At 42.5% G+C, this 19771-nt stretch overlaps 2 protein-coding genes across 2 annotated transcripts; both read left to right on the top strand.

Annotated features, from left to right (window-relative positions):
• Positions 1-3380: 3380 nt before the first annotated feature.
• On the top strand, positions 3381-6309 carry LOC144654166 (uncharacterized; the record flags this gene model as incomplete). Its single annotated transcript, XM_078514258.1, has 2 exons — positions 3381-3668; positions 3775-6309. A coding segment is annotated over exon 2 (2139 nt), but the record flags the coding sequence as incomplete, so codon positions are not given.
• A 21-nt stretch (positions 6310-6330) lies between these two features.
• LOC144654685 (uncharacterized) lies at positions 6331-9879 on the top strand. Its single transcript, XM_078514895.1, has one exon. It carries the CDS (start codon positions 6337-6339, stop codon positions 9382-9384), a length of 3048 nt encoding a protein of 1015 aa, XP_078371021.1. The 5' UTR covers positions 6331-6336; the 3' UTR covers positions 9385-9879.
• Positions 9880-19771: the final 9892 nt, after the last annotated feature.

The following is a 19771-nucleotide window of genomic DNA, read 5'->3' as shown; positions in this document are numbered from 1 at the left end:
GAACAGACTAGCAATTCCCAAGAGACGAATAATGATCATGACATCTTGCTGTTGTTATTTTTTGAGCTTCGATTGCGCCTGTGTAGTTTCGAGTGCGCGTATTGGAAACGCGAAAGGCGCGAGACTGCCACGCGATCTAGCGACCTTTTTGAAACGCGCCCTACAAAAAAAACTACCGTCAGGCGCCTTCTCATTACGATATACCTTATTACATAAAATTACTCCTTCGCGACACGTTAATGTTCGCGTAACACGTTTTTAGGTGCGCAAATTTCGCGACACTTAAATTTCGCGAAAATTTTGCAAAAATTTGTAGTTTGAATCACTTTAATTTCGCGTTTTTGAGCATGACACAATTTACATTTCCTTGGCAATATTATTCTTCATGCCCTTGAATCGTTTTTGAAACGTCAAAATTAACAAAAAAGCAAGGGTGGGACTAAGTCTCGGTAATAGCTTCCGGCAGAGCAGTTCCGTAATGTCTACAACTCAGTAGGTTATGCTTGTACGTGCATGAGTTATTGTTCTTGAGTCAATTGACGACAACATCCATTTAGATTGATTTCCTTCCTTCAGTGGCACTAAACTTATTTTTCTTAATTACCGACATAATGTGAGTCTGAGTCACTTAATTTTCGCGTCATATAATGTTCGCGACACTTATTGTTCGCGCTCACTTTAATTTCGCGATTTTTTTGGAATCGCGAAATTCGCGAAATTTAAGTGTCGCGAAAATTTCATGTAATAAGGTGCACACGGTATGCTGTTTCACAATGAAAAAAGAACACGTCATTTTGCTTCAACAGCAGCCACACCCAAATCTCCTGTTCCGCTTTCGATCGAGACGTGATAATTTCCTAACCGGAAGTATATAGTTTACAGAGGTAACAAGAATCAATTTGTCGTCATTTGTTTTGCTAGCAAGGCTGCTAGGGCGTAAAGAACCCAGGAAAAGCGCGCGAAAAAATATAAGATCGAAAACTGATGATAACGTGATTGACGTGATTCGTATTTGATTTATTTATAGACTTAAAACATTCGCTCTAATGTTTGGCGCCGAAATGAGTTCTGAAATTTTGGCCGGGTGAAGGACAAACGTCGATCCCGATCCCTTGTTCTCTTATACAGTTACCGTAAAATTCCGGTTATAAGCCCTCCCGCTTATAAGCCCCCCCGATTATAGGCCCATCTATCTGGCGACAAAAAAATACATCCGATTATAAGCCCTACCGGATATAAGCCCCCCTCTGCCGGATGACAGTACTAGACTGAACAGGGCTAAATGTTGCTTTATTATGCGTTTTTAACCTAAAAACGTATTTCGATCAACACTCCCGTGGCTCGTTTCGAAACGTTTTTTTTTTTCGCTTATAAGCCCTCCCGGATATGAACCCCTCCGTTTATAAGCCCACCCATAACCCCTTACGAAGTTGTATAAGCCCAGGGCTTATAACCGGAATTTTACGGTATGCCATCGCGCTTGATGCCACTCGGGGGGTCTACGATCGAACGCCGGGTGACAACGAGTGTGACGAACCGTTGATGTCAGCGCAGAAATGTACAGAGTCTCTGCGAATTCTAATTTTTTCATAATATCGGAATGTTCTGAAATATATAAACTCAACATACGGTCCCCGGGGGGGGGGGGGTAGTCCTTGGAATTTTTGGTGGGGGTGTGCCGCCCGCATCTCCAAATCCAGACCCAATTTTAGACCAAAAAATGCAATTTTTCACACCCGTTTTCAGACCTGGCCTAAAAAATCAATACGCGTTTTCAGACCTGACCTTAGGCGGGCTGCTTACTGAACGGAAGTCAACGTAACAAAGATGAATAGGTAAAAATTTAGCTGGAATGGTATATTTTATCTGTTTCTCTTTCTCTCTTACCAGTTACTCGCCCCGGTTGCTGGGAAGAAAAAAAAGTTTATAAGCTTTCGTGAACGTTCCCCCGATAATCATACCCAATTTCAGACCAAAATGTTTAAAATCTATATGACCCGTTTTCAGACCAAAACGGCTCAAAAACTATACCCTTTGGGGTGGCACATTCCTACCTATATACCTGATATACGGAAGTACCCCCCTCCCCGGGCATACGGCTCATTCGAGTTGCTATTTCTCTGTGTCGCTACTAGAGAAAGAACGAACTGTAAACAAAAGAATGCCCGTTCGTTGGTGCCGGCCTCAAGAGTCCTCATGGGCCCGATGAGGATAAGTAAGTAAGTAGTTTGTTAATTGTGTGAAATGGAGAAAATTAAAATTAAACTACAAAGTAAAAATAGAAGCAATCAGTCTGCCGACTATATCTGACATTTTAAGTAATTTACTGATCCGACACTTCTTCGGCACTATTCATGGGTTAGTCGCATGGTCGTGAATATTACATTCGTTTAACAAAAAAATAATGCTATAGGCATTCTCATCCCAGAGCCGCTTGTCCTCTTAGCCGGCAGAACCTGGGGCACGAAGAACAATCAAATCATATGTCCCCAGAGCCACTTGTTCCTCGTGTCCCATGTTCTGCCGGCTAAGAAGGACAAGCGGCTCTGGGGACGAGAATGTATGATACCGTATTTACTCGAATAAGCGCCGCATTTGGGACAAAAAAGATAATAAGCGCCGCCCCCGATGAAACAAACTTGGTCATTTCTTTTCGTTAAAAACGATGTTTTGCGGTTCAAAGTGATTGTTTTACCGCTCACCCATTAGTTTTTCCATCCAACATTCTAAAAATGTGCGGTTCTGTAAATGTTGTGAAGGCCGCGAACTTTGTCAGGACAGCTAGCGCCACCTCTCTCTTAAGCAAGAGACAAAGACTGACAATCAAAATACGCTATTTTCAATTATTCTAAAAGATTAGACTCTTTGCGGCGTCCAAATTTTAAATAAGCGCCGCACTTGAGACGCAAAAAATTTAATAAGCGCCGCGGCGTTTATTCGAGTAAATACGGTAGGTTGTAAAAAGATTTAACAGTTATTGGAGCAAAATATCGTGATTTGTCAGTGGCGAGCAGATCACGATATTTTGCAAGAACCGAGTTCAATAATTGTTTTATCATTCGATCACTGAATTTGTTTCGCACAAAGTACCTTCGGGAACTGCGTGGAAACTGCACTATTTCTTGCTGAATTAATGCAGACGAAAGTGTAACTTTGCCTCCGATAATACGAGCTGGTCTTCATCCAATTCTCTCTCTTTCAGATATTGCCGAAATACAATAAGAGGAAATTCCATTGCCTTCTATGTAGTTTCGCTGTTTTTTCGGGCCAAGTAGACAAATCCAACCGCTCTTCTTCATCTCTGGAAAATGAGCTGCCATTTTTCTCGGAAGTGGACGCAACTACGCATGAGCAGAACATTATTTGTAGGCAATTGTTTCGTTGATCAAATAGGCGTTGTCTCCTATTGACAGACATTTACTTGATTACTTTATGATTGAAAATCTTGATTGACATTTGATCTAGACATTTATTCAAAGTGTTTCACAATAGGTTAAAAAAACACATTTCAGTTCAGTTCAGTAAAATCGGATGTTGAAGTAAGAACGACGTTTGTTTTGTCGTCACTGTTAAATGCGCTAACCAGGACTGAGAATTTGTAAGGAAAGCTAACCGGAAAGCTAACCTGTGAAGTGAAGTACAACTGATGTTTACGACCCGCCACAGAAGTAAGTTTCGATCGGGTTGATTAAGTTTGCTGTGGAGTTTTCTGTTACGAAATCAAGTATAAGGTTATGTTTGTTCTAATCACGACGTTAAATGTATCTCTCTTAGATCGAATAATTATATTAAAGCCTGGATTTGATATTATGCGGTTTGTGGTGGTTGTCTTCTGTGCTAACCAGTTCCAAGAGGAAACATTTCATTCGATTTCTGTGTAACTTGGAGGCGTTCCCGAGGATAAACAATGGCGGAAGATCTTGAAGCCGCGAAGAAAACGGCAAAAATCAGCAGAAGGACTGCCAAGTCAGCACTTACAAGATCGGGAAAGCTGGTGAATAACCTTATCGAAGGCAAGCGCCCGAGGCAAGAGGTAAGAGAGATGCTCGATAAACTGCAAGCTAATTTCGATGAATTAGTATAAAACACGAAGCTTACACGTCACTCATAGACGAAGATCCCGAGTTCGAAGCAGAAGAGGCATGGCTAGGAGAATGCCAGGAAAACTTTATGGATGTGGAATACAGGGCTAAGATTTATTTAGACACGATTGTTGAAGGGAAAGGGAAGGCCGTAATAGACGGGAAAGGGGCTTCGAATAAAGAAACAATTGATTTAGCGGGAAGCGATGGAATTTCAGTTATGCCTGCCAGCGGCACACCCTTGCCTAACACAAGTAATGGAAGTAACAGTGACATTAACCAGATCACCCCTAGCCCTAGCGACCCCAAGAGTGAGAGTGTCAAGGACATTAACCAGAACACCCCTGGCATGAGCGGTACGCAGCATGGCACTACCGGTGACGTTATCCAGACCGCTAACCCTTCAGGCCCAAGCGGCGGCGATACACACAGTAATAAGGACAGTGTTGACAACATCCAGACTATTAAAGACAGTGTTGACAACATCCAGACTCAAATGCAAACAACAGACGTCACGGACGGTGTACAAGCTACAAACAAAACAGGAGAACAGTTACCATGCAATTTCAAACTGGAAAAACCCAAGCTTCCAAAATTCACTGGAGACGTAAGGGAATACGCCATTTTCCGTTCAGATTGGAAACACATTGTCGACACGCGATATGCAAAGCGAGACGCGATAACTCTCCTTCGCGCAAACTTAAGTAACAAACCACTTGAACTCATCAAGGGTATCGGGACGGATTATGACGCTGCGTGGGATTATCTGGACGCCATTTATGGAGACCCGCGCTTTGTGTCGGATAGCGTCACGCAAGACATCAGTAAGTTTAAACCGCTACAAGACGGAGAAGACGCGAGGTTTTGCGATCTTGTGCACCTCGTACGGCGATCGTACAATACCCTAAAGGAAGTCGGAGTGCCAGGAGACATGGATAATAGCCACATGTTGTCCATAATCGAGCGTAAGATGGGCCCCGACGACAGAAAAGTGTGGTCACGCGACCTCGAGCGGGAAGGGAAGTCAGCGACTCTCCAAGGGCTACTGAGCTGGATGACATCTGAAATGAAGTCACGCATGCGCGCCATCGCACCAGTGAGAAGTGATTCGAGCCACCGGTCGATCAACCATTTTAAAACAGAGGAGGGTAGCCAAGAAAAGCACAAATGTTGGATCTGCAAGGTCTCGACGCACTGGCCAGACCAATGTCGTACATTCCAATCACTGAGCATTGATGATCGCATTAAAGCCATTAAAGATAACCACGCATGTTTTAGTTGCTTGAAAAAGGCCGGAAGGAATCATCGAGCGTTTAACTGCAGCAGACGCAAGAAATGTGTTAAATCTGAGAATAGCCAGGAATGTCAGGCATACCATCACCCACTCCTACACAAAACAGCAGCCGTGGGCGTCGCATCAGCAGCTGCACTTGACAGCATTGGAATCATCTTACCAGTAGTATCCGCCACACTTCAAGGTCAAGACGGAATGCAAAAGCAAGGGAACATTTTATTGGACTCTGGAGCACAGATCAGCTTGATTCGAAATGAAACCGCCGCCTCGCTAGGCTTGAAAGGAAGGGACACTTCCATAACGATCACAAAGGTTGGTGGAGATGAGGAAACGATTACGACTAAAGTTTACAAGGTACCAGTTTGTACTCCCGACCTTGGTAACACGTACTCTGTGAAGGCAATCGGAATTACCCACATCAGCGACGATGTAACACCAGTGCAGATACGGCCAATGGCCGAGCAGCTCTGTATAGAGAACGAGAAGATTCGCCGCGGAAAGGGACCGGTTGACCTGCTCATCGGCATCGACCACGCCCAGTTACACACAGGCGAAACAAAGCAGTCCGGACAGCTGGTAGCAAGAAAGACGCCCCTAGGATGGGTACTATTCGGAGGCAATTCATCAGGTACCGAGGTAGCCAGTCAAATCTACCACGTGACGTACGCAACACCAGTGGAGTTAACCGATTTTTGGAAGACCGAGGCCATGGGGGTAGAAGTGAAACCCTGCATCTGCGACGCGGACAAGTTAAGTCAAATTGAGAGAGAGGAAGCTGAGATTATTAGCAGTTCATGTAAGAAAATTGGAGACCAGTGGCTAGTCCCATACTCCTGGAAAAAAAACCCGAGGCTTCTTCCAGATAACATGGCCGTAGCAACAAAACGGCTGGAGGCTACGGAGCGACGACTCAAGAAAAATCCTGAGCATGCTACCGCGTATAACAAGCAGATGAATGAGATGTGTGAAATGGGGTTCGCCAGGAAGCTCACAGAGGACGAACGGACAAGCTACCAGGGACCCGTGCATTACATAAGTCACCATGAAATAGTTCGCCCTGGAAACCGAAGCACCCCAATCCGTATTGTCTTCAATTCTTCTTCCAGTTATCAAGGACATGTTCTCAATGAATACTGGATGAAAGGGCCGGACTTGTTGAATGACTTGTTTGGAGTTATTCTGCGATTCAGGGAGAGAGAATGTGCATTAATGGGAGACTTGTCCAAGATGTACCACAGGGTCTTAATACCGGAAGTGCCAGATCAACACGTTCATCGCTATCTATGGCGAAACATGGAAACTGAAAGACCGCCAGATGTCTATGTCAAAACGGTTTTGACATTTGGCGATAAACCCGCACCGGCTATGGCTCAAATTGCGTTGAGGAAAACTGCAGAGGAAGGCGAGGAGTTATATCCTGAGGCAGCGAAGGTGCTGAAGGAAGACGTATACATGGATGACATTTGCCACTCAGAGGACACTGTACAAGAAACTCGAAAGGTAGCTGAAGACTTAGACAAGATCTTAAGGAAGGGAGGTTTCAGTGTGAAAAACTGGAAATCAAACAAGCCATTGACACCCGTTAGCGAGGAATCAAGCGAAGAAGAAATGAAGGTGTTCCATACAACGAGTTCTGGAGAAGAAGATAGTGTATTAGGAACAGCATGGAATAGTGCGACAGACACCATCTCCCTGAAAGTCCGTTCAGACCTCCTGAAGCTCTCCGCAACAGATCATCAAAGAATGGAGAAAATCAAGCTAACAAAGAGAATGTTGCTAAGGAACATAGCGAAGATTTACGACCCCATCGGATTAGCAGCTGCGCTCACCATTCGCGCCAAGATTGGAATGCAAGAGCTCTGGCGAATGGGTTTCGACTGGGACGATGAGTTACCGCTACAGGTGAAGACAAAGTGGGTGCAACTCCTGGATGAAATGCAAGAGCTTGGCAATGTTACATTTGCAAGGTGTCTTCTAACAACCGGAGCCGTGGAGCCGCCACTTCTGTGCGTCTTCTCAGATGCGTCGACCGAAGCTTTTGGGTGTTGCGCATACATCAGGAAGAAGAATCCAGACAGCACTTATGAAGTTAAACTAATAGCTGCCAAGTCACGAGTGGCCCCCCTCAAACAGCTGACCGTCCCGCGTCTCGAGCTGCAAGCAGCGGTACTCGCCTCCCGACTCGCCAAGACAATACGGGAGGAGTCTAGGATACAGTTCAAGTCCGTCCACTTTTTCACAGACAGCACTATCACCCTGGCTTGGATAAAGAGTCCTTCACGCGCCTTCAAGCCGTTCGTATCTGCAAGAATTGGAGAGATTCAAAGTAATTCCGAACCAAGTAAGTGGAGGCATATTCCTGGTGAGGTAAACGTGGCTGACGACCTATTCAGAGGAATCAGCGTTCAGGATTTGACGGGGAGATGGAGTGAAGGACCAGAGTTTCTACGACTTCCGGAAGAACTCTGGCCACAGCCAGACGCAGCGCAGGCACCCCCAGAAGAGCACATGGAGCGCCGGCGAGCAGAAGCGGTTTGTCAGCTGAAGATAGCTGAAAATCCGATTGACCCTCAAGCATTTTCCAGCTGGAGGAGACTGATTAGAGTCACAGCGCGTATAAGGAGACTGGCCGAGAAAATACGTCTCAGGAAACACGCCCAAGAGGGGCGCCAGGGTTCGTTAACCCCCGAGGAACTCCTGCAAGCAGAAATGTTCTGGATTAAAGATGCACAGAAAAGCCTACATGATCGCATGGCAAAGGGCGAGTTCAAGACACTGAGTCCCTTCACTGACGACAAGGGAATCATAAGGGTTGGAGGAAGACTGGACAAAGCGATTGTGTCCTACGAGATGAAACACCCCGCCCTGCTCCCGAGTACACACTGGATATCACTCTTGATAACGCGACACATGCATCAATTCGGCCATCCAGGAGTGGTTACTACAACCGCCAAGATAAGACAGCAGTACTGGATCCTGAAGGCCAACAAGCTGAGCAAATCGGTGAAATCCCGTTGTGTTTTCTGCAGAGAAATGGCGCATAAGACCGAGGAGCAACTGATGGCTGACCTGCCCGATCTACGTCTGGCTCCGCATACCCCGCCATTCTACTATACTTCATGCGACTACTTCGGACCTTACAACGTCAAGATTGGAAGAAACAAGCAGATGAAGCACTATGGCGTAATATTTACCTGCCTGAACACTCGAGCAGTCCACCTGGAGTTAGCCGTGGACTTGTCTACGATGGAGTTCATGCAAGTCTTGCGGAGATTTTTCTCCATTCGAGGTCGTCCAGCGCTCCTGATGAGTGACAATGGGTCACAGATGGTTGGAGCAGAGAGAGAATTACGAGAGATGATCGAAGGTTGGGATGTTGACGAGCTGAAGACGTTTTGTGCAGAAAAGGGAATCCAATGGAAGTTTGTAACACCTGCAGCTCCGCATCAGAATGGCTGTGTTGAGTCTCTCGTCAAGACGTGCAAGAAAGCGCTGAAAGCTGCCATCGGTGACCAAGTGTTAACGCCGTTTGAGTTATACACCTGTCTGATGGAAGTCGGTAACCTCGTTAACCAACGCCCGATCGGTCACATTCCTAACGACCCGGATGACGGTGCGTACCTGTGCCCAAACGACATGCTGCTAGGGCGAGCTTCATCGACAGTACCACAGGAACCGTTTAAGGAGACGAAGAATCCACGGCACAGGGTAGAGTTCATTCAACGGATTGTGGACTCGTTCTGGAAACGCTGGGCCAGAGACGTCTTCCCGACACTCGTTCCGAGGAAGAGATGGCACGCAGAGCGCCGTAATGTACGAGTCGATGATGTCGTAGTCATGGCTGATAACAATGCTGTCCGCGGTAACTGGAGTATCGGCAGAGTACTTGAAGTTTATCCTGGAACGGACGGTTGTGTGCGCAACGTCAAAGTGAAAACATCAGCCGGGGAGTACAATCGACCAGTCACCAAGATAGCAGTGATCTACCCTGCAGAGGGATATGACTAAAGACTGTTAGACTGAGTTCAACTAGGATAAGGACTACGCCCTTATCGGGGCGGAGAGAATGTTTCGTTGATCAAATAGGCGTTGTCTCCTATTGACAGACATTTACTTGATTACTTTATGATTGAAAATCTTGATTGACATTTGATCTAGACATTTATTCAAAGTGTTTCACAATAGGTTAAAAAAACACATTTCAGTTCAGTTCAGTAAAATCGGATGTTGAAGTAAGAACGACGTTTGTTTTGTCGTCACTGTTAAATGCGCTAACCAGGACTGAGAATTTGTAAGGAAAGCTAACCGGAAAGCTAACCTGTGAAGTGAAGTACAACTGATGTTTACGACCCGCCACAGAAGTAAGTTTCGATCGGGTTGATTAAGTTTGCTGTGGAGTTTTCTGTTACGAAATCAAGTATAAGGTTATGTTTGTTCTAATCACGACGTTAAATGTATCTCTCTTAGATCGAATAATTATATTAAAGCCTGGATTTGATATTATGCGGTTTGCCTGGTGGTTGTCTTCTGTGCTAACCAGTTCCAAGAGGAAACAGCAATCTCGTCCCCAGAGGCCGCGATCCTTCTGATCTGCGCCAGGGATCGTGACCTCTGGGCTATTCTAAAAAGCCGCTGAAACAATGAAAACACTTCTGATTGGTCGATCTGTAACGCGCCAAAATTTGAACGTGCGTCGGGATGGTTGTCCTGGCCCCTGGGGAATTGAATGTCTGTGCTTTATGCAAATCAAAGATTGTGCACGCAATCAAAATATCATTCTCGTCCCCATAGCCCTTTCGTTTCTCTTAGGGCCTGTTTATATGGAGGAGAGTTGTCCCAGGTAGGAGGGCTACCCTCTCCCCTGAGCTAACTTTTGCCAAGCGTTAATATGAAAAATAGGTCCGCAATGCGTACGTGTGCCTAGGGCTGAAAGCCACTTGTGATTGTAGAAATTGGAAGTCTCCCTCGTACCTCTAATTTGCTTTAAAATATGCGCGGATATTTGTTCGTGTACAGGATTGCTTGGTTAAGAAGCATAACAAATGATTGGTTAATGATTGCCCTTGGTTGTTACCTAAACAATCCTACAAAATTGCTCAGTCAGCTTAAAGTATCTGGAGTGTGGAACTGAGTGTAATGATTATATGTAATTTGTAATAACAAATATTTCAATAAAGTAGACTGTTTCCCAACGTTGTGCCATATCTTTATTAGGCAATAAGAATGATAAACCTAGTATAATGGTAACAAATGATTATTTATGAAATAAATGATCATATAACAGCAATGGTATATGTAAATGTAGTCGAGAACAGAACAGAATGACAGGAACAGCATGAAATAAGTACATGCTGCTGAAATAATGTACGTCTTTGATGGCAAAAACTGAGAATTAGGCAATAAAAATAATAAAATACGAGTATGATACTGAGAAATTATGATCATAACAGGAATGTTTCTTAAAGAACACAACAAAAATAACAGTAACCAAACAAAGTAAATTAATGCTGCCGAAACAACAGTGAATCAAGACACATAAAAACTATGGTACATGTAACAATAACAGGCAGTCGAAGACTGCGTGAGGATGCTGGTAGTGGTATAAAGATATTTTAAAGCAGTGACAGAAACGATCAGAAGACCGTGGTACAAAAAACTCAAAACTTTTAGCGCACCCACCCTCAGTTAACAAAATTTCTTCACCTACAAATATCTCAAAATGAATTGCTGTATTTTATCGAATTTGAATCAGTTCTCCCGAAACTTCGCGATTTTATTAAATTCAACATGGCGAATGCAATCTATTTATGTACCCTATTAAAAATGACATTCTGACCGCGAATAGTGTTAATTTCTGACTTTTGTGGCCTTGATGGAGAAAGTCAGTAACTCAGGTAATTCGAGATGAAATTATTTACGAAACACAGCAGTGTGTTTGAGCAGCGTGAAGCAGCGTAAAATTGGCTTAAAATCGTCCCTTGAACTCGACTCACGATACTTTCAATTGCTTCCATTTAACCTTCAATAAAAAAAAACTCAATTTCCTTTTTGAAGTACTGTAATAATTCTCAATTCAAAACAAAAAGCGGCTTACCTGAAAGTAAATAACACAAGACGTACGGCTCGCCGTAAAGATGCTTATCGGCTATAACTTTTGTCTTAAATCTTATTAATAAGTTTATATATGTTGCCTAAAATTTCGAACTTTTAAGTTTAAGAGATATAGAAAAATCAAAGAAACTTGAAAGAAATTCTGTTTCAGATTTATTTTCATTCATACCAAGATAAGGAATGTATTTAAAACCGACAAAATAGCGAAAACTTGAAAGACGTGAGATTCCGCTACACAAGCAAATGTTTTGAATTTTGGCTGCTCGCGGCGGCTTTTAATAACCGATTCTTCCAAAAATTCCATCAAAATTCGAAGCAACACTGTACATTACCATTTTGCTTTGTAAAGTGTTCAGAATCCGCACAAAGTCCACGATTACGGCGGTGTCACACTTGATATTGGTTAAGAAGCTCTGAATAGCATCGTTGAAAGCAGTGTACGTAACCATCTTATCCCCAATCTTCATGAGTAGTTGAGAGGAATTTCGCGGTGATCTTCCACGAACCTTCGTCTTTCTTTTTCCCGAACTGAAATTATCTTCAACGAAAATACAGCACCTTTCGAAGAATACAGCAATACACCTCTACAAGTTTTACCAGATCGAACGAGAACGGGTCGACGTATCGCTGACGCAATGACGAAATGCTCTGTTCTGATTGGATCGATTGACAATTCTATTGTTAACAAGAATATCTTCCATCACAAAGTGGTTCGATCACATATTGCCTAGGGGCTAGGCGGCCTAGGCCCTAGGCACAACTAGGGGCTAGGCGGCCTAGGCCCTAGGCACAAAAAGTTGTCCCTGTTGACCGAGCAAAAACTTTGGCCCTCTCGGTTCAATATGCTAGTCCGAACGTGACAAAATATCAAGTGGGATAATGTTTTATTTTAAGATATATTTTTATACATCATCCTTTTTATATTTATGTCAAGTTGTCATTTATTTATGTCAAAAAACATTTTCCTTTATCATTGTGTTTTTTGCTATATCAAATGATGTTTTCATTAAAACAAAAAACACTGTTTCATACATAACGTGATTGATCTTGATGCCAAGTTGTCGCACATTTTTACACATCAAGAACGTTTCTTACATGACGTAAGTATTTTTTTCATGTCAAGTTGTTGCACATTTTTATATATCAAGAAAGGAGATATCGTCTCTTGATCAGCAAATATCGCGGTCAGGCAGGAGTCTGGGTATGACCAGTTGAGCACAAACAAAATGGCGGCCAGTAATCGGTTCGAATATACCGGGTAGGTCGTTTATTATAAGCCCCCAAGACATTAAGCGCCGGGTCGATTAGCCGCCAACTGAAGTTGTTTAGCCCCCAACCCGAAGTCGATTAGCCCCCAAATAAAATTTGTCTACAAACTAAGTAAACTATCGAATACTACAAAGAAATCAATTCTATATTTCGTTTTAAAGTTTCGCTTCTAGTTTTCTGTTCAAAGTTTCGCTTCTAGTTTTCGCTTATAGTTCTCTATTTACATTCACATCAACTCGACAAAAGGTAGGCTACCGGTACTTGGTTATAAACATTCGATAAGGTTCGGTTTCGGTATTTGATTGAATACACAAAACCTCGCAATATTTGTGAAAGCAGTTAAATTGAGTTTCGCTTCTAGTTTTCGCTTCTAGACTTGTTATCTATTTACACTTTCAACTCAACTCGAAAAAAGTAGGCTACTTGTTTGTTATCATTCAATGAGGTTCGTTCTCGGTATTAATTGTTTGAATTGAATACTCAAAGCCTTGTTAACATTCGATGAAGTTCGATTTCGATAGATACTTGCAAATTGAACGACAGTTTTGAAGACAAACTGGGGGGCTAATCGCAGGTCCGTAACTAGCAAGAGGCAAGACGAGGCACTCACGCGTCGTCTAAATTTTTACCCAAACTTAAAATAAAATATATTTTGTTGGCAAAATAATCCCCAGTTAAACAAGATTGATTTTTCTCTGAAAGAGATTCATGCCTTCTAGATTTCTGCAGGGCATGCCCTTAGAACCCACTAGCAAAATCTTGCCACGTCCATGGAAAAGGTCTGGTTACGGCCCTGAATCGACTTCGGGTTGGGGGCTAATCGACGTCGTTGGGGAAATCGACCAGGGGCTAAACAACCGACGTTCGAACCGATTATTGGCCGCCATTTTGTTCGTGCCCAACTGGTCATACCCAGACTCCTGCCTGACGGCGATATTTGCTGATCAAAAGATTATCTCTCCTTTCTTGATATATAAAAATGTGCGACAACTTGACATGAAAAAATTACTTACGTCATGTAATAAACGTTCTTGATGTCTAAAAATGTGTGACCACTTGACATCAAGATCAATCACGTTATGTATGAAACAATGATTATTTGTTTTAATATAAAGGAAAATGTTTTTTGACATAAATAAATGACAACTTGACATAAATATAAAAAGGATGATGTATAAAAATATATCTTAAAATAAAACATTATCCCACTTGATATTTTGTCACGTTCGGACTAGCATAGTTCAAAAGACCGGCGAGAGTTGTTTTAAAACATATATTATGTCTGCCTTTTTAAATAAGGAACGCTGAAACATCGACCACGACCATTTTTTGGACAAATTTACCGCCGACTTCGATTTCAATGTATCTGCAATTTTGTTTTGGTCGACTGCAGCGTTTGCGCATGCTCTGTATGTGTCAACTTGTCCCTGGTAGGCGAGGCGAAAGTAACCAAACTGTTTATATGGAAAAAAGTTGGTTCGCTCCCCAGGGTCACCCTACCTTCAAAGCGAGTAACCCTCCACCCAGGGTCACCCTGCCCCCCGAGCCAACTTTGCAATTTCTCATATAAACAGTTCGCAGCTATTTATAAAAAAACGTATGAAAAGCTCTCTCGTCCGGGGTGGCTCGGTATGGAGGGTAACCCTCCTACCAGGGACAACTCTTCTCCATATAAACAGGCCCTTAGCCGGCTTGGCACGAGAAAACGGAGGGCTCTGGGGACATAGGATTTTGAATTAATTCGCAGTTTTTTTTGATTGGCTGTTTGGAACAAAGAATTCCTAAACGGAAGTCCAAAACGTAACGACTCTCTCATACATTCTTTTGAAACGTCATGACTGCATACATGAAGACTGGAAGTCCTAGAATCTAGGACTGGAAATTCTGTGTCCCCAGAGCCCTTTGTTTCCTCGTGCCAAGGCCCAGTCGGCTAAGAGAAACGAAAGGGCTATGGGGACGAGAATGTCAAAATATGTCTAACTTGATTTGATAAAAGGTGGCTATCGGGCTGTTAAGAAATGTATGGGGTTTCATTTTTTTTTTTTTTTTTTTTTTTTTTTGAGGATACGGAGAATTGTTTGGCTTTCTTCCAATGAAATGTCGCCCTGTCTAATGTAGTGAATTCAATCTTACTTTTTTTTTCTTCCTCCCTGTCTCTCCCCCCCCCCCCCCCGTCACCCTCCCTCTAGATTTACTTGTGGTTAGTCTCAGTCTCTAACTCCAACCCCTCTCTATCATTTGAATGTTAGTTGCGCGCGCTAACTAGTAGAACAGTTGTGATCTATAGCTTTCATTCTGCTGTCTAAAGGAAGTTTGCCGGAGGACATCATTAAGTCCCGTGAAGGTGAAAGTCTTACGATTTGCAAGTTGTGCGTCGGCTGTTATCGTACCTCAAACCGAGCTTTAGGCGGTTAAACACAGATAACCGGTCGGCTCGTTTTGCCAGGTACAGATAATGTTGAGCTTGCTTTAGACAGCAAAGGTCTTTAGCCACATCAATTAGGACTCGGAACTAGACTATACGGGCTGATTTGAAGGCGGTCATAACGATATTTGGCTTGAACTTTACCGTGGCTAAAGACTTAGTTTTTTACTGTTGAAGTTTGGGAAGCGGGCGTTACGCGCTCGACGACATTCAAATACATCCGGGACATTGTCGGTTATTTCTAAAAGAAACATGTCGGAGTGGATAGCCAAGGAATCGCTTCAAGCGCTGATGTGAGTACATAGTTTTCTTTTTTCCTCAATTTTAGGCGTTCTCCGCCTAGCTAACACTCATAGTTCATAGTTCTCTGTGATTCGCTAGTGGGAGGCGATGCGATCGTGTGCATTTCCGGCCGCGACAATGAAGTTGACAATTGAGATAACACATGCCCGCTTCCTCAGATATTTCGCCTGATTTGCTTAAAGTTGAATCGAATGTCGATGTAGAATGCTTTAGTTCAGTTTATTTGAGACGTGCATGCTTTAAGAAAGCTACAGTTCAGCTCTCCGCCGAGTGTTTTCTTATGTCTATCTTGGTATTAATTTTGACTCACATTTCAAGTTGTAAACACTCTTAAGAACGCCTTCGCGTTAATATCAACTATACTTGGAAATAGGCCAAAATGAAATTCCTTCAAACTCGGCCTGAATAAAGCCCCAGGGGCACTAGTTACAAAAATATAAGTTTAAGATCAATCGGTTAATTTTCGATTTTTTAACAATTTTTTTCTTCTCAAAGCCCGAAACAGGACAAAATCGAACACAAAAGTATGGTAAATTCGAAGGCTTCTACAATCGAAAATAAAGTTTGTCATTAAAAACGAATTTCATATCGTCTTTGTACCTCCATTCTACTATCCTCAAAAATAATTAGATCGCAATTTGATAAGAAGGCAAATATTTTACAAAATTTTGAAAGTCGCTACCTCAAGACAGCTAAAAATAGGCCAAAATTTACCATATTTTCAACTGCTTTAAAAGCCTTCTGGTACATCGCTTTGCCCAAAACGGCTTAATCAGCCTGAAAGAGCATGTTTTTTACTACAAATCTGTGAAATAAAATTTTTGGGTAATTAAAATCGCGAGCGCTGAGGCGGCGAAGTAAATGCAGCTATCTTCCTAAAAACCCGACCTTTGACCTTGCCGCAACGAAATCGCTAATAACGAGTTGTGGCAATCTTTTCCTTAGTTTGCGTAGTTTTCTTGTTTTATCGGTTGAAAACACGTATTACGTGATGAATGCAATCTTACTTGATGCATGAAACGCCCAAAAGTCACATATAGACTTCTGTTTGGACAAAATAAAGCACTTCGTTTATAAATACGCATGCCGAAATTTAAACTTGAACGAATTCAATATTGAATTTGGTTTATGCGTTAAACTGCTTAAATCACGACAATACCCACCTGAATATTCATATTCACAGCGGTGCCATATCCCTGGAATAACGTTGAAAGGGAGCTGAATCAAAACTTTGCAATGTTTGCGACTGATACGAATCGAATTAATGTTAAAATTGTCACGCGCTGATTGTTCATGAGAGGTAAACGAATGTATTGTTTCCACGGGCAACCCAAAATAGGCACTTCCGTAACATGAGCGATAAAGTTTTTTTTTTTTCATTATAGGCTGTCTTATAGGATAAACAATATAAAACCACACTTACAAATTATTTTCTTTTTAAGGGACCTTTTTTTTATCTAAAGTAAATTAATTTGAAATTGGTTTACGCTGGAATTTACACAGAATGTTTGTTTATATAAAGCTCACTTCACATAAACTAGCGACACTGCTCCAATTCAATCTGAGCGGGAAAAAAACTACAAAATACATGAACTATTTACAGTCTGTTAGGCCAGAAGGAGTATGGATGGAAAAAAATACTGTAGTAGCAAGGGACCCTCGGATGCTTTCATTTCTCTGCATAACTGCTACTGCTGCTCATGGCAGGAACATGACTCTATAAGTTTGCCTATTAGCGCAATATATCGCGGCTTCCTTCGTACTGTTTCGTACTGTGGGAGGCGCGGTGGCCTAATGGCTAGCGCGCGGGTTCGAGGCCTGTTCTTGGGCAAGACACTTTACTCTCACATTGCCTCTCTCCACCCAGGTGTATAAATGGGTACCGGCGAATTTACTGCTGGGGGGTAACCCTGCGATGGACTAGCATCCCATCCAGCAATACTCCAAGTCGCTTAATGCTACGGAAACCGGGATAAGCTCCGGCTGTATGGGCCTCATGGCTCGGAGAAACACTTTACTTTTTTTTTCCCTTCGTACTGCAAGTTGTTCCTTGTTTACGTCAAAGTATTCACAAATATACTTTAACATGTCAACACTGAGCTTATTCAGCCTGTTTGCATCATACATGGCGCAAAGATCAAAGTTGTCATAAATGACAGGATGCTGAAGCTGGACCTCTCGAAGAACTTGTTCACGAGTGTCCCAGTATTGCTGTTGCTCGAGAGCAGCCTCGTGATCACTCACACCGTCATCCTCTGTGTGCTGATGACGTAGCTTGGCTGCGTTGCGTGAAAAGTAAGATTGTACTTGTTGTGCAGTTAGGAATTGATCTCTGGTAAAAAGCGGGTACCCTCTGAAGTTTTGGCATAGCGCATGTCACAAGCTACTGACCCTGGATCCATTTTGTGACCCGTTTGCTGGCCGATGTTAAACTTATCGTCAAGGTACTTCCTCTGCGCTTCACTGAATCGCCCAGCTTTTTTTGTTTGCTTTAACGCCCACCCTCTGATTGGAAATTTCGGCTATTCCCCGGGCAGCGGCCTCTTCATCATGGCTTGTTACTCCTCCGCTCGTTCCCTCTGTTAACTTAATTAACAATTACCCTGCGAAATCGCGCGGAACATCGCCTGATACTTAGCCGACGAGGCCGTAGGCCGAGTTGGCTAAAATCAGACGATATTCCGCAAGATTGAGCAGGATAATTGTTTTATTATTCAACAAATTGTCAACGAAACACATTTTGCAGAAAGAAAAACTGTAAATTATGCAGCGCTTTACAAGATTTCGGAATAATCTTCGCAACCTACGTATAACGCAGGATATCTGTTATGTACGGATGACAGATATCGTTAACATTTTGACCATATATGGGCAAGAAGAAGAGATAGTTATTTATCCACTTAAAATAATAATTTTTTTTCTGAAACTTAGGACAACTGACATTTTCATACTTTCGGGACTTTCGTTTTCTTGCGAAGAGATATTTGTAAGCTAGTGCGTGTGGAATTATATTCAGCATACGTAATATGCAAGATCGTGAACGTGAATAAAACAATGAATGCATGTCGTACATGTCTTGTCAAAATAAAAACTCATTCATTCGACCTTGAACCATATGTTATACAAGGATTTTATTTTTAGTAAATGGTTTGAACCCAGGAGTATCAGAAAGGTCGTATCGTGTGATCGTCCGGGTGACAGTATAGTTCTGTCGTATGAAGAACAGTTTTCACTGTTGTTGGTGACTGACGGTTCGACAACCTTAGGGGAAATCATGTCCTGACTCTGACTCTAAAGATTGCTTTCACTCTGATTGTGACTAACCCCCTCGCGATCGCGATTGAATATTTATAATAACTGCACTCTGTTGTTTTTTTTAAGGTGTTTTTTGTAAAGAAGAACATGTTTAATTTATTTTGTACATTGCTTTGATTGATCACCGTTTACAATTCCACCCATTTCACACGTTTCATACAGTGTAAAATAGACTTTCCTTAATCGAGTAGAGTAGGTAGGGGGGGGGGGGGGGGCATGACAACACACTATTGGGAAAATACTACATCAAAACAATAAATAAAATGGGGGACGTGACATTTTTCTCACCAATAAAAGGGATTGGTAGGTGGCTGTTATTTGTAAGGCACTATGAGTAATTTTTCAGATTGGCTTCAAAGCACTAATAAATGAAAGCCCCTTCGTTGAATCCTCAGGTTCGTCACGCAATCTTTTCTCCCCAATGTGGGAAGAAAGGCGTAACGAGACCAAAGGATATTTGCGTTCAATCAAACAACGGGTGAGGGTAAAGTGAAGGTCGAAACATTTCTCACAAGAAGTTCTAAAAACGTACTTGAACCAACAGGGATTATGACTGTGGTGACTTTGTAAAGGCGACGGGACTGCCCAAGTGTTATCCCTCGCTCCCCTTTACATTAGGTTTTCTATGCGCTGCCCATGAAGTCGGAATTGAGCAGGTTTTTCTGTTTTTTTTTCGCCACCTTAGCCCAAATGCGTCGCGGTGTCTTGGGCAAATTGTTAGATTTAAATTCGACTCGTCTTCATCAAATATACCTTTAACAGGGAAAGATAAAAACAAAATGTCCAGAGACAAAATAAAATATATTTGATTGTGTAAACAATGCAAAAACTGCATTAACTTGAGTTTCACTTACCTGCCCTAGCCAGCAAAAGTGTTGCCTCTGAATTTAATGACGAATCAGAAACACAGCAAGTTTTTAGGTGGACTTTGATATCTTTACAGCATTCAGCTACTCGTACACACTCATCATG

The sequence above is a fragment of the Oculina patagonica genome, chromosome 5 (assembly GCF_052425735.1).
Source record: "Oculina patagonica isolate OP01 chromosome 5, crgOcupat, whole genome shotgun sequence".
NCBI lineage: Eukaryota > Metazoa > Cnidaria > Anthozoa > Scleractinia > Oculinidae > Oculina > Oculina patagonica.
Note: the sequence above shows the minus strand (reverse complement) of the source record. Positions and strands in the feature narration are given on the sequence as shown.